The 16,222-nt window shown below is 40.3% G+C and overlaps 1 protein-coding gene across 1 annotated transcript; it reads left to right on the top strand.

The window, feature by feature from the left end:
• The first annotated feature begins 31 nt into the window (after positions 1-31).
• Positions 32-10,743, top strand: DYNLT2 (dynein light chain Tctex-type 2). The gene is made up of 4 exons (XM_066372824.1): positions 32-166; positions 5,695-5,901; positions 8,351-8,509; positions 10,633-10,743. Exons 1-4 carry the CDS (start codon positions 32-34, stop codon positions 10,741-10,743), a joined length of 612 nt encoding a protein of 203 aa, XP_066228921.1.
• The last annotated feature ends 5,479 nt before the right edge of the window (positions 10,744-16,222 follow it).

The raw sequence follows: 16,222 nt of genomic DNA, 5'->3' as shown, positions 1-16,222 counted from the left end.
CTGGGCGTGTCGCGTCGCCGCGGAGGGCGGGATGGACAAGCAGGGTCGAGGCGGGACGTCTTCGGGCGCGCAGCCGGCGCCCACGCAGGATGTGATGGCGGTGCCGTCCTCGACGACGACGACGCCTCGGAGAGACAGGCGGCTCAGCATGTTCGAGAAGGAGTCAGTGAGTGCGCAGGCGCAGGACCCCGTTCCGGGGCCTACCCCGGTCGGAGGGAGGGCTTCCCCGCGCGGGGCACCGGCCTGAGCCTGGGGCTCGGCCCCTGGAGGGTCCGGGCGGCCGCTCCTGTGGCTGAGACCTGCGGCCCCGCGTGGGCTGAGCGAGCATCTTTTCTGGGGCATCCTCAGACGTCGGACTTGCAGCTCTTCCAAAGTCACCTTCACCGAAACAAGAGTGTCAGGTGCCCGGTGCCCTCCCGCAGACCAGTGTGCCCGCTGTCTCAACCAGGAAAATGTCTGCTGTCCTGAGCACAACAAGGAGGTGTTTTCAGTGTTTAAAAACAGCAGCAGACTCAGTAGTTGAAGATTATTCAGGGAGGGAGGGGTCCTTGGGTTACGACACTGATGTAACCTGGATTTTGGTGTAAGTAGAAACACACTCTAGCCTAAGTCACTTATCTCTCCTAACACAGTTGTAAAGTCATAATCGAGAGCATATAAACATAGCTAAGCCATAGAGAAAGGACATAAATACACGGTACTGTACACTGTACCTGTAGTAACGGAAAAAAATGACAAAAAAGTGAATGTAAAGAAAAGGTTCCTTACCTTTATTAGTGGGGTTGGCTTGCACACGGGAAGGGGCATTGAAAGGTGGGAAAGTGACCCACTGGGAGGAGGAAGCTGGAGAGGCAGGAGAACCTGCAGAAGGTGTTGGAGACACTGGGTCAGGTGAATCAGGATTGCCTAAGGAACATGCAGGAGATGCTGGAGAAGGTTCTACCTGTACTCCAGGTGTTTCATCTCAGGAAGCAGCTGATGTAGAGGGTACAGGGTCTGTTGCAGGCCTCTCTACTTTCTTAGAATTGTTCCAGGCTACTCCAGACTTATTCTCTTCCAAAATCTGCCTATTGCATTGCAAGACATGCACAACAGCTCTGTAGACCTTACTGAATCTGCCATCGCTGGGATCCTCAGCCTGAAATTTTTGCCGTCCCATCCTCTCCCATAGAAAAACCTTCTGCCAAACCCTTGTTAGTAAATCTCTTGAGTTCTGGGGTTTCTGTCGCTTCCTCATCAGTCAGCTGGTTCTCCAGCTGAATGAGGTCCTCAGCAGACAGCTCCTCTCCATGTGATACCAGGAGCTTTGTGACATTCTCAGCCTCCATCTCCAAATTAAGCTGTTTACCCATGGCAACAACCTTCTCTGATACAGCTTCCACGGACTCTTCATAGCCATGGAAGTCATACATACACAAACTGGGAACAGTTTTTTCCACACACCATTTAAATTTGTTCGACATCTCAAATTTTGTAAGTTTTTTTTATGGGAATGAGCATCATAAACTCAAAATGTCATATGTCGAGATTGTCGTAATCCAAGGACCCCTTGTACAGGAGAAAAACATGTTGAAGATATCATGTCCATCAAATTATTGTCTGAAATGGATGGAAAACGCCAGGTTTTTATACGGCTGTCATCTGAAAATCATTCCTGTAACCAAGACGCCATCTTTTATGGACATTTCAACAGAAATAATTTTTCCAGGGATACAAAGCTGTGTGATGATAGAGCTAAGTCTAGATCAGGGATTGGGAATCTATGGCTTGTGAGCCAGATGTGGCTCTTTTGATGGCTGCATCTGGCTCGCAGACAAATCTTTAATAAAAAATAATAACGTTAAAAATATACAACATTCTCATGTATTACAATCCATTCATTTCCTACCACTCATGTTCATGGTTGTGGGTGGCTGGAGCCAATCACAACTGTCCTCTGGGACAACACCAAATTTTTATTGGATAATGCCTAATGTACACGGGTCGTTGTATGGCTCTCACAGAATTACATTTTAAAATAAGTGGCGTTCATGGCTCTCTCAGCCAAAAAGGTTACCAACTCCTGGTCTAGATACTGTTCTGGTCCACTTGTCTGTAATGGTTTCTTTTAACTCCTGCTTCATGGGAACCATGATTGATAGAATGGAGGAGAGATAACAGGCAGAACACTTATTTTTGAAGATTTTGATATATTTCAAACAAAAGGAATCCTCAAAAATCATGGTAACATATCAGGTTTTAATGACAACTGTGCTGTCTACATTTTACAGAGGAAAGAACAAACTAAGGGAGGAAAAGTAGGCCAGTTACACAACTAAGAAAACCCTCAGAGCTAGGCTAGGAACCGTAATATGTTGTACTTTAAATGTCCCTAGAAATTGTGCTCTATTGCATGGAAGTAAGTCTGAGTAACAGTTATGTCATACGGAGATAATAAAAATTTCTATAGTAGTCTGAGTCAGACAAAGGGGTCTTTTATAAACCTACTGTCTATGAAATATCTAAAGTGGTCTTGAAGAATGAGTAAGCCTGAATGTAGACAGAGAAGATGTGTAGGTATACACTTGGTTTATAGACCCAAATCTGGGGACAGGGACATGGACCAAGGCATTTCTTGGTTATTTGATATGGATGTGATCAACCGTACTGTCTTTAAATTAGCTTCTAGAGGTAAGAAATTTTGATAGACCAATGATTTGATGAGTCTAAGAAAGGATTCAACAAATTCTCACTCAATGTTTCTGAGTGGAAATAAGTGAAATAGAGACAAAAAAGACAATAGAAAAGATCAATGAAACAAAGCTGGCTCTGTGAGAAGATAAAATTGACTAGAAAAAAAGAGGGGATCCAAATAAAATCAGAATTGAAAGAGGACACATTACAACTGATACCTCAGAAATAGAAAGGATTATAAAAAATCACTGTGGACAGTTATACAGCAACAATTTGGACAACCAAGAAGAAATATATAAATTCTTAGAAGCATACAGCTTCAAAGAGCTTTCTAAGACTAATCATGAAAACATTTTAGAAAATCTGAAAAGAATAACTACTGGTAAATTAAATATTAATCAAAACTTCCTAACAAAAGTTTAGGACAACGTGGCTTCACAGGTGGATTTTACCAAACAAAAGAGTTAATAGCTCTTCTTCTCAAACTTTTTCAAAAATAAAAGAGAAAGAAACACTTCCAAACTCATTTTACGAGGCTAACATTACTCTGATACCAACATTCCCCTGACAAGGACACCACAAAAAACAAACTATAGTACTGGAGCCCTATGCAGAGCAATTTGGAAAGAAAAAGAAAGAAATGGCATCCAAATTGGAAAGGAAAAAGTAAAACTGGCACTATTTGCATAGGATATGTTATACATAGAAAACTCTAAAGACTCTACCAAAAAACTGTTAGACCTAATAAATTCAGCAAAGTTGCAGGATCCAAAATTGATATACAAAAATCTGATGTGTTTCTGTGCTCTAATGATGCACTATAAGAAAAAGGAATTAATAAAACAACTTCATTTACAATTGTATCAAAAGAATAAATATCTAGGAAGAACTTCAACCATGGAGGTGGAAGACCCATACACTGAAAACTAGGAGACATCGATGAAAGAAATTGAAGACAACACAAATAAATAGACATTCCACATTCATGAGTTGGGGAATTATTAAAATGCCCATACTATCCAAGCAATCTACATATTTAGTGCAATTTTTATCAAAATTCTGATGGTATTTTTCAGAGAAATAAACCTAAAATATGTATGGAACCAAAATGATCTTGAATAGCCAATCCTACGCCCTGATTTCAAAGTATAGACAAGCTATAGTATTGACAACAGTATGGTATTGACATAATCACACATAAATCAATGGAACAGAATAGAAGGTCCAAAAATAAACTCATGCTTATATGATAATTAATTTACAACAAAGGAGCCAAAAATGTACAATAGGAAGAGTTTGTTCATTACATGCTGTTGGGAGGACAGCCACACGCAAAAGAATAAAACGATACTATTTTACCATTCGCAAAACACAAAGGATAAAAACTTAAATGTATGACCTGAAACCATAAAACTAGAAAAATCTAGGCAAAAAGCTCCTTGACAGTCTGGCAGTGATTTTTTTTTCCTTTTTTGATCTGACTCCAAAACAAAGGCAACAAAAGCAAAAATAAACAAATGGGACTCCATCAAACTAAAAAGCTTCTGCACAGCAAAAGAAATCAGTAAAATGAAAAGGCAACATAATGAAATAATTTGCAAAGCATATATCTGATGAATTATTATCCAAAATAGGTAAATAACTCACAAGTTAAGAGCAACAAAACAAAAAGTTCAATTAAGCAATGGGAAGAAGATCTGAATAGACATTTTTCTAAGGAAGATATACAGGTGGGCAACAGATATGTGAAAAGATGCCCAATGTCATTATCATGGAAATGAAACTCAAAACCGTAATGAGACATCACCCATCAGCTGTTAGAATGGTGATTATCAAAAAGACAAGAGATAACAAGTGTTGGCAAAGATGTGAACAAAAGGGCATCTTTGTGCACTGATAGTGGGAATGTAAACTGGTGCAGCCTCTATGGAAAACAATATGGTGGTTCCTCAAAAAATTAAAAATAGAACTATAACATTGAGGTTTTGATTCTCAGTCAGGTCAAATACAAGTACAACAATTAATTCCTGGCTATTATAATGAAGCTTGCCCCTGTAATTTATCACCTAGAGCATTTTATCTGGATCACGTTAGACATTAAAATATTTCCTTAAAGAGTGTTGACATAGAATAAATGTTGAATGTCAAAAGCTTGGAATGATGTATATACCAAATTAATACACTTTTGTTATCTTTTCAACTTCATACTTACTAAAATGTTTCCTAAATAATTGTATTATTGATCCAAAGATAAATAAATAAAAGTCAAATGATTAAAATTACAAGGCGACAAGGAGATATTTTTGTAACCTCAGGATAAAGAACACGAAAGGTTTTCCTTACATTGCTGTCTCCTAGCCACCCAGTCGCCCTCTCTGGCGGACACACTTGTTTCTGATTCTTTCGCATCTTCTATGGATATTCTGAATATGTGCACACAAGTTTGTGTTAATAGGTAATACTATATAGCAAACTAGACATTTTTTGTGTGTGTGACAGAGACAGAGAGAGGGACAGATAGGGACAGACAGACCAGAAGGGAGAGAGATGAGAAGCATCAATTCTTTGTTGCAGCATCTTAGTTTTTCCTTGATTGCTTTCTCATATGTGCCTTGACGGGGTGGGGGGGGGGAGTGGGACGGGGACGGAGGGGGGGCTACAGCAGAATGAGTGACCCCTTGCTTAAGCCAGTGACCTTGGGCTCAAGCTGGTGAGCCTTGCTCTAACCAGATGAGCCCACACTCAAGCCAGGTTTTGAATCTGGGTCATCTGTGTCCCAGTCCAACGCTCTATCCACTGCGACACTGCCCGGTCAGGCGCTAGACATTTTTTTTTTTTTTTACCAAATTGATAGTAGGGTGAATTAGTGAATCTAGGCTTGAGTAACCACATTATCATAGACATGTGTTATAATGGATTTCCTAGCTTTGTGGCAGCCATGTCCCATTCCTCCAGGGTTCTTAAAGCTAAAATTTCATTTTGCAATTAAACACGTACTCTCTCTCCACCTCTCTCTTTCAGTATGCACAGATTTTAAAAGAAAGGCTTAGAGAATCAATTCATGATGTTCAGTATGTAGAGCCTCCATTTGATGATTCCCTTGTTGATATAGGGAAAGAATGGAAGAGTACTCTGGCAAAATTAAAGTTTGCCAATTCATATAGAATGGAGCCACCAAGAAAATTCCAAGCTCACTCAGTAGAAACGAAAGTCCAGCAGATATTACAGGTAGGTTGACTGATATATATGATAGCAATATCTTAGCTTTGGGGGTTTGATAAACTATGTTTAGGTTTATGGCAGTATAATTACCCTGATTGGTTTTTTTATAACACTGATCTCTGAAAATATGTAAGTACTTTGTAGTCAGTAATCTTCATTGTACTTGATACCACAAGTTAGATGAAAAGGTATGTGCTTTTGTTATTTCATTTATCGCTTAATTACTCATAAATTATTTGTTCCTCTGGTTCCATGTTTCTCCCATAATGGAGGAATGAATAAAAAGAACACATTGAATATGTATATATGTGTGAAAAGTTAGTTCCTGACTACACTAAAAATCTTAGGAATAGGCCATCATGCCCTGGCTGGACAGCTCGGTTGGTGAGACCATTGTCCTGAAGCACAGAGGTTGCCGATTTGATTCCCTGCCAGGGCACATACAGAAGAAGCTCAATGTTCCTCATTCTCTTTCTTTCTTTCTCTCTCTCTCTCTCTCTCTCTCTCTCTCTTTCTCTCTCCCTCCCCCCTTTCTCTCACACTAAAATCAGTAGTAGTAGTAATAATAATAATGATACTAAATAGGCCGTTCCAGCTTAGGCATCAGTTGTGTTCTTTAACCGACTAGAAGGTAAAGTTCATTTAACACAGTTTGAAACTCAGACACGTGATTCTAGGCTCATTCAAAACGGTTTCTCAATTTTATAAAACTAACACTAATACTAATGTTAATAACAATATTAACTATTTTGGTATTTGAAGGCTCATTGTTCAGATGGAAAGAATTCCCTTCACTGTCTTTCCTGATAAAGGACCAAATTACAATTTTTTTGCTTTAATTATAGTAAGTTTGCTTGAGGGACCAATCTTTTCTGAGTCCCCTTTTCACCCCTGAACTCAGTCCTGGGCACCAGGCACCCAGGAGGACCTTGCTGAGCAGACTCCCTTTGTGGCCCTCACACAGCCTGCCTCACTCCAGAAGTGTTCCTTGTTTTCAAATGACCTTCAGTAGCAACTGATGTGAGCTAGCCACTGGGAACAAAGCATAGGTTTACTTTGTATAAATGATGACTCCCTCTTCAATTCTTCAAATGAATTAATTTGTATTGTACAGAAGAACTGTTGGGCTACTCATCCCAGTTTCCCTCCACTATCACAGACACAGCTACAGCTCTGAACTGAACTAACATGGTCAGCATTTGGTGAAGAGGTATGGCTCATGGCTTCAGGAAATAAATTCACTGCTTTCTTCTCTGGTCTAGATACTAATAGCAAGCATTTGTGATGTGAGAGTATACATTTCGGTGTGTCTCACTCAGCTCTACCACATAGACTTGAGTTCAAATTTATTGAAGAGAGTAGGATTTCAAGGTGTATTTGCATATGATCCTGTCTAGAATTTCCTGGGCATGATGTGACCTGGAACAGTTGGTGGGTGGTTCCGAGTCATAAAGAGGTCCAGGAAGCCTGAGCACAGTTCTAGACACAGAAATAGCGTGTGTTCATGGAGCTTATGGGTATTTTTCTATAGGGAGTGGTCATTATTTTTAAAAAAAGACCCTGTAGGTAGATAAAGCCTGGGATATGTTAGGCAGATTCTGGAGAGTGGATGCTGTGTCCAAAAGACAGAGCTGTAGCCAAATGCGCAAAGGAAATAAATGTTTCTAGTCCCAGATGCATTCTAGAAGGAAACCCAAACACAAAAGACCCATTTCTTTGATTTTACATGCCTCTAACATTAGCTAGGAGTCCATTGTTACTGCTCAGCATCTAGAACACGGGCTAATTTATCCCAGTCCAAGTCAGTCAACCAGGCATGTGCCAGCTGCTGGCTCGGCAGTCCAGGTCTTCTTGCGGTTTGTAGGAAAGGGTGGTGCTTCACGGCCCACACCTGTCTCCCTCAGGCTATACATTAACTCATTAATAAATGTCAAGGTTTCATGAGAAACCTTGATTTCCTTGACATTGTCCTGTAGGCCACAGAAAAAAATCAGTCAAGTGACAGTCATAGGGAGAGGTTAGAAAGAAGTGGGCATTAATCAGACTGCGGAAGACAGCAATAAATTAATGCAGCTCTGGGTCTAAGTAACCCCTGCTTCGGGAAAACCCACATCCGAATTTTAACATATAAATATTTTTAAGAGATTTATTTCCTCTACATAAGAATTCCCAGAAGCTTTCTTTAAAAGTCCCCATTGTGTTTCCCCAATTGTTTGATAAGAGTATTTGTTGAAGAGAAACTTACAGTTTAATGAAGAGTAATTGAACATAATTAAAAAACCAAAATGAGTTTTCTTTAAAATTGTTATTAAAATAAATTGATAAGCACTGACATGCACTTAATATTTAGTTAAAAAGTTATATGCTTTATTTAGACACCTGTTTTTTTACTTGAATTTTTATTTAGAAAATACTCAGCTTGAAAATTAAAATATATTTTTTAATTTTCTGAAAGGAAAGTCTCAAAGATGTCAAATATGATGAGAAAGTCTTCTCTCATTTGTCGCTTGAATTAGCAGACCGCATATTGTTAGCAGTCAAAGAATGTGGGTACCAGCGTTATAAGTTCATTATACAAGTATTAGTTATTCAAAAGACTGGTCAGGCAATAAAAGTAAGTACCCCATTGATCCACATCTATCAATCAGAATATAAGGTCTGTCCTCTCTGGTGACTTGGTGTGTCTGTCTCTCGGCCTTATTACATAGGCTGTGCTGTCTCTGAGGCACACCACGACCGTATGGTGCCTCTGGAATGAAAGTGTAATCGTGTTAAATTGATGTTCTTTCACTGTTAATTATTTGAAAAGTACTAACCTAGAAATGACAATTTTCTATTAATAATTTATCAAATTGTATAGACAGACTGTTTCTTAATCGTACCTGTTTTTGGCAATTTAATGTCATTGAGTAATTAACTAACTGGTAAATTTATTTTAGGCATCAGTGGATGTTAGGTATTGAAGAGAAATTACAGAGAATTATAAGGCATGGATCATGATTCTCAAGGAGTTTTTACAGTTAAAGAAATAAAGGAATATAGTTTAAAGTTTGAGAAAATAAAATAATGTAGATAGTGTAACAGTCTAGGTTTGGGAGTCTGATTGGCTTTGATATGAATCTTGGCAGCATTGCTGTGGCCTGGACATATTTTTTTTTAAATCTATAAAATGGGGGTAAAACCTACTTGCTAGAGTAATTAGGACTAAATGAGATGAACTGTTAAAACCCTTAACATTTTCTTCAGAGTCCTCAACAGCAAGATGATGATGATTACTTACATATAAAAATGCAATCCCACAAGGCTGTGTGAGTTTCTAGGGAGTTGAGAGTGAATATGTAAAGTTGGGTGTAGTCTGCAGAGGCTTCCTGGAGGAGAGAGGCCCTGGAGAGGCAGAAGGTTGCTGGCCACACGACAGCCAGCGAGACAGATGTCCAGGGAGCAGAGAATTACCACCCCGTTATGCACACATCTGAATAAAGGGAAGCTTCTAGATGGTAATGAGTGCTCAAGGGAGAAAATGAAGACAGGCAATGTGATAATAGTAACAGAGTGACTAAGTGGGATTGCCTAGACGAGACAGGAAGGCCCTCCGATACCTGAACGACAAGAAGAAGCCAGCTGCGCCAGGGAGCAGGGGAAATTCCTAAGCACAGAAATCCTGCAGTGCAAACATGCCAAGGCAGGGGTGGACTTGGTGCACTGGATTAATATGCAGTGTGATCGTGGTATCTTTAGGCAGCAAAGAATGGGGTGATGTGTATGGACAATATTACAGCACAACAAATCACCCCAGAATTCAGCAACTTAAAACAATATCTGTGTATTTGCTCGTCATTATGTGTGTCAGCTCAGCCTGAATTCGCCATTTGTTTTTCTCCTGGACTCACTGAGGTGCTAGCAGCCATCTGGTGACTCAGCTGATCCAACATGGCATCAGCCATGTGACTGACGGTTGGTGCTGGCTGTTGGCTGGGCACTTGGGTTCTTCTGCATGTGAGCCATCGTCCTTCAGTGAACTGATGGGCTTCATACATGGCTGTCTCCTCACAGCATACATGGGTGTCTTCTCACAGCATTCCTAGAAGGTCAGAGAAGAAGACCTTTTAAGGCCTGGCTTAGAAGCTGCACAATGTCACACTGTTTTGCTCAAAGCAAGTCTCAATGCCAAATAATATCTGTGGGGGGCGGGGGGGGGCGGGGGCGGCAGATTAATCTCTGCTTAGCCAGAAATTATCTGTGACCTTTTTGATGCACCACAGAAATGTAGGCTGTAGTCAGATCACGTATGGCTTTGTAAGCAAATCACAGGCATTAGAATATTCTCCAACAGCCCACTTATATAATTTCAAGACAAGGTCCATTTCTTCATTTCAAGACAAGGTCCTAACAAATTTTCAGTTGAAAATCTTAAGGGTTCGAAGAGGGAATTCCTTAGGATGGAGCATAACACAGCATAGCAGCATTGTATGCAGACCCAAATTACAGACAGCCTTCCCTAGACGTCCTGCTAAGATGGATCTCTCTCTTAGATAAGGACCAACTGTGGTAAAAAGTAGGTGGACCCTGGAAGCATCATGATTAAATCTCTCCAAGGAAGGGAGAATTGGACCAAGTGCTTGTTAAATATAACTTTCTAATGTATTTGATCCATCTTAAAAAATCAAACTTGTGTAGGTTTTAAAATTACTTCTTAACATGTTCAATCTAAACTTAATTTTTAAAACATGTCTCTAGATTGCCAGCCGATGGATCTGGGATGTTCAATGGGACAGCTGGGTTGCAGCTAAACAGGAAATGGAAACGTACGTGGCATTGGCCTTGGTATTTGCTCTTTATTGTGAATAACTTTTTATGAATACTAAACAATGTCTACTTCTCAACTCCTCAAATACATGAGATTTATAGATTTGTGAACCTCAGTACTCTTGATTTGCCATTATTTTTATCTTCAATTGAAGCGTCTTAATTGCATTCTTTCAACAACAAACAAAAGCTGGATTTTTTACCTTCATACTTTTAGTTTTCATATTTATTAATACTCGATTACCTCAAAATATGAAAGACATACATATATGAATATATAAATGCTTATAGTAAATTACAATATGGGAAAATTATTTTTCATTCTCAAAGTTAGTAAAATTATAATTGACGATAGGGAATTATGACATATCCTGGTAAAGTATCAAATTAAGTAAATGTTAAGCTAAATTTTGGAAAACTTCTAAAGGCAGACATACTATTTTGAATGGTATTTTAGTACATCGTATGCTTCTTTTGAAAGGAATTACCAAGTTTTTACTTATGTATTGTAATGACTTGGATAATCCAGGAATAACAGTTTCATACTACACTACAATTCCGTATACATATAAAATTAGTGATCTTTTGTGGTCATTTTTATAGCCCAGTGCTATCATGCAAAGCGAGAGCTCTGTTCTCTAGCGTCTCAGTTTTTTGACTGACTTACAATGACCTCTTCCTGTAGTCACTTTGGTCATCTACCCCTCAGTTCACCCTGTAGAGCAGGGGCAGTCAACCTTTTTATACCTACCGCCCACTTTTGTATCTCTGTTAGTAGTAAAATTTTCTAACCGCCCACCAGTTCCACAGTCATGGTGATTTATAAAGTAGGGAAGTAACTTTACTTTATAAAATTGATAAAGCAGAGTTATAGCAAGTTAAAGCATATAATAATAATTACTAAGTACTTTATGTCAGATTTTCGCTAAGTTTGGCAGAATAAATCTTTATGAAACAACTTACTATAGTTAAATCTATCTTTTTATTTATACTTTGGTTGCTCTACTACTACCCACCATGAGAGCTGGAATGCCCACTAGTAGGCAGTAGGGACCAGGTTGACCAGCACTAGGGGGCGGTAGGGACCAGGTTGACCAGCACTAGGGGGCGGTAGGGACCAGGTTGACCACCACTAGGGGGCGGTAGGGACCAGGTTGACCACCACTAGGGGGCGGTAGGGACCAGGTTGACCACCACGAGGGGGCGGTAGGGACCAGGTTGACCAGCACTGCTGTAGAGTTGTCATCAATGTCATTATGACCTCTGTGATCTCAACCTCAAGCAGGTTATTCTCATGCAATGACTTCCTGCCCTTCCAGCTCATCGCCTGAGGAACCCTGGGGAATGTCCAGTTCATTGACTCTTCCTACTGCCTAACAGCCCTCCAAATTCCTTTGATCCTAATTCTTCATCTGAGAAAACCCGTTCCTGAAGGGGGATAATGGAACCCCATTATCCACATTGTTCTCTCCTGAATTTAAGTAGCTCAACTTGACTGAGGACGTTGCACAACCAGACTGACTGGTTACACTTCTACTCTCCACACTTGCTCGTCCTCCAACTTCCTGTATTTGTCTCCTCCAGTCACTTTCAGCTGATGATCTCACCTCATTTCATTAAGGAAAGAAAATGTATCAGAGGAAATTCTTCCAAGTTTTCTACCTCCAAATCTCTAAACCTACTTGCGTCTGCAGCAACACTGTTTGCTGTCCTGTTAAAATGAATGGATTGTGCTTTCTCCAACCAAAGGCTTCTCACCTTCTTGCCTTGCTAAGGGCTGCTTCTCAGTTGCTATCTCCTCTTTTTCAGCATCATGGTTTTTCACCCTTCCACTGAGTCATTCTTATCAGTGTGCAAACGTGCTCTAGTTTCTTCAATCTTCAAAGCAACGCAGCTAACCTCTTCCTCTGTTGCTCTTTTCAATCAAACTTCTCTCTACACTCTGGATCCAATTCCTAGCCTCCTATTTCTTCTTCAATTGACTTCAGTCTAGCTTCTAAAACTGCCACTCCAGGCCCTGGCCGGTTGGCTCAGTGGTAGAGCGTCGGCCTGGTGTGCAGGAGTCCCGGGTTCAATTCCCGGCCAGGGCACACAGGAGAGGCGCCCATCTGCTTCTCCACTCCTCCCCCTCTCCTTCCTCTCTGTCTCTCTCTTCCCCTCCTGCAGCCGAGGCTCCATTGGAGCAAGATTGGCCCGAGCGCTGAGGATGGCTCTATGGCCTCTGCCTCAGGTGCTGGGGTGGCTCTGGTTGCAACAGAGCGACGCCCCAGATGGGCAGAGCATCGCCCCCTGGTGGGCATGCCGGGTGGATCCCAGTTGGGCGCATGCGGGAGTCTGTCTGACTGCCTCCCCATTTCCAACTTCAGAAAAATACAAAATATATATAAATAAATAAATAAAACTGCCACTCCATCAAAATAGCTTGAAACAATTAAGCTTACTAATTGCTCCCAAATTACTGAATAAAATGGACACTTCTCTGTCCTCAACTGAGCTTCTCAGCTGACATAGTTGATCAGTCCTTCTTTCTGAAACACTGTCCTTCTCAATCTACAATACTTGACACTTAGTTTTCTTTCTTCACCTTTTCTATTTCCATGAATTTTTCTGGAATTCCTGGTCTTGGGCCTTTTTCTCTCCCATGTCTACATCTTCTAAGTGGCTTTTTCACATCACCATTTCATTGTTAGTGCCCAACTCAAGGTCTAATTTAATGTGTACATAGAAAGGTAGTATATTTTGCCTTACCAAGGGGTGGTGCAGTGAATAGAGTGACAACCTGGGATGCTGAAGACCTATGTTCAAAACCTCAAGGTTGCTGGCTTGAGCATGGGACCATTGACATGACCCTGTGGTCACTAGCTTGAGCAAGGGGTCACTGGCTCAGCTAGAGCCCCACCCCCCATCAAGGCATGTATGAGAAAGCAATCAGTGAATAAAAGTGCCACAACTGAGTTGATGCTTCTCATCTCTTCTTCTGTCTCTCTTGCTGAAAAAAAAAAAAAAAAGTAGTATAGTATATTTCTGTTACCTAACATAGACCTTAGTTCATAGTCAGTTTCCATAAAATATTGTGAAATAGTTAAATGGACATTATTCCAATCCTAGAAATGAAGCGTCTGAGTTTCAATGACTCATTCGTGGTCACACAGTAACGTGGCACTGCAGGTATTCAAACTAAAATACTAACTTCAAATCTTTGTTCTTACCGTTACATCACACTGCCTCCCTATATAGTTTATTGCTAAATTCTAGAATCTGCCTTCATTTATCTTATTCTTAAGCCAAACTAGAATAATTGAGGTACTGAATATTTCTCTCATTTTCTCATCTCTAAGTCTTTTTGGGCTTGAAACCCTGTTTCCATTTTCAATTGTACATTTACCTGTAGTTGTCCTACTAATCTTACTTTTCCAATTCCATGTCAACCTTAAAAATCTTAAATTTTATAGCTGCAAGTAAATCTTCCATCTAAACTTCCTTTATATAATCATAGATTTGTATTATATTCTTTCAGCGCTGAAAACACCTATGAGCAGAAATTTTAATCTACATAGTGGCTTATAAATATTCTGCCTTGCCTTGGTTAAAAGGCTAAATCAGTGTGTGTTAATTAGGAATGAAGAGGTTTAACTTTGTATAAATATTTGACCTAGAGACAGACTTCCTAAGGGGGGAAAGTAGAACCAAAAAACCCTCTATATCAGCAATTTTCAACTCGCATGCCACAAGAATTTTTAAAACATGCAATACATGACTATTGAGTCAAGGACACTAATCTCTTTCCCCTTAGATTGTCAACTAAAAAAAAACCCCAAAGAAATGACTACAGCCAACACAACAATAGCCGTCTGATGTGAAAGAATCAAAATTATGTCTATTTTGGGGGGGGGGGGTCAGATTGGCAAAAATATTTTTGTTTTGTCACATAATTTTAGTAGTTGTGTGTGGTGAGATGAAAAGGGTTGAACATCACTGCTCTCTCTAAATATAGATGTTTATATATGTAAACATTAAACTGTATTCAGAGGATCCAATTTAGGGCCTTGATCAGTTAATAGAATTTGGGGAGATTTTGCTGTTTCTTGGGGATTCAGACAATTAAGACCATTTTCTTCAGTGGGTTTGTGGACCCTGAAAAAGAGGATACCTACTAACAAGGGCTCCTGGTGGCCAACTGGCTGCAAATTTAAGAAACAGAGCCTAGCAGATATTTTGCACATGGGCTTCTCATAAAAACCACACACCAGGGAGAAACCTGTACTGACCGGCCTGCCTGCACTGTGTACCTGCCCGCCAACCTAGCCCTACACTGTATAGGAGTTTGTAGATTCCTATTTCAACCTCCATCGACATTTCCACCAACCAATCAGAGAAGCTTTATTCTGACCAATCAAATAGGATTTGGAGTCCTCATTTACATGAGGACAGACCAATCAGGGGCCAGGGGTGGAGACTTCAGGTTATATAAGACACCTCCAGAGAGCTCCGATGCAGGGGTCAAGTGCTTGAGGTTTTGGGCACAACAGAGCTGACTGTCCAGAGAGCATCCTGGAGCTTTGCAATAGCTGTGCTGCTTTATCAGTGAGCTTGAACACCATCGAGCTGTTCCACAGCCATACAGTGTCATAATTGAGTTATGTACACAGAATTAAGTTTCTTCACATTTCAATTGAGGATTTCTGTTGGTGTTAGATTAACACCAATGGCCAGTTAGTTGACACATTCTTGGTAGGGAAATGGGGAGATGGTCTGACCACAAAAGCAAAGTCTACACTGGGTGCAGTTTGTGAATCTTAAGTTGGTGGTGATGCCATTTCTGACCTGATGCAAGTGGGATATCAGGAAAGCGTAGGCTGGGAGTGTTGATGTAGGCCATTTATGTTAATGTCATGGGCTAAAGGTAATTCCTTTGTGTTTGCAAACTTTTTTTTCTGCTCAGTGTAAGCAAAAATAATGAGCTTGTGGTGGCACAGTGGATCAAGTTTTGACCTGGAATGCTGAGGTCCCCAGCTCAAAACCCTGGACTTGCCCAGCCAAGGCACATACCAGAGAAGCTACTATGAGTTGATGCTTCCTGCTCCTTTCTCTGTTCTCTAAAATCAATAAGTAAACTCTTTAAAAATATATATTTTAAAAAATGAAGCCATATTTAATTCTAAATTCGGTACATGCTTTGTAATTGTGTGCTGCAAGGCCACCAAACTTATGGCACCTTGTCATCTTATCACAGTTATGTGCCATGTGTTAAGGTTCATTTCCTGAGTTCCTTTAACTGAAGTCCTAGACGTGACCACGTGAAGCCTAAGAAGTTGGATTAATAATAAATTCAGTTCCCATTTTTTGATGACTTTTATGGACCTACCATGTACTATACAACAATCCTGAAGATTCAGGATTTCTCTCAGCTTTACAGAAGAGAAAGGTTAACTGATTTGTCGAGGCTGGAGTAAGCACCGAGCCAGAATCCACGAAGGTCTAGTGGCCTCTGCAGTGTCTCCTGCAGTCTGATCCGCGTTAG

The sequence above is a fragment of the Saccopteryx leptura genome, chromosome 3 (genome assembly GCF_036850995.1).
Source record: "Saccopteryx leptura isolate mSacLep1 chromosome 3, mSacLep1_pri_phased_curated, whole genome shotgun sequence".
Classification (NCBI taxonomy): Eukaryota; Metazoa; Chordata; class Mammalia; order Chiroptera; family Emballonuridae; genus Saccopteryx; species Saccopteryx leptura.
Note: the sequence above shows the minus strand (reverse complement) of the source record. Positions and strands in the feature narration are given on the sequence as shown.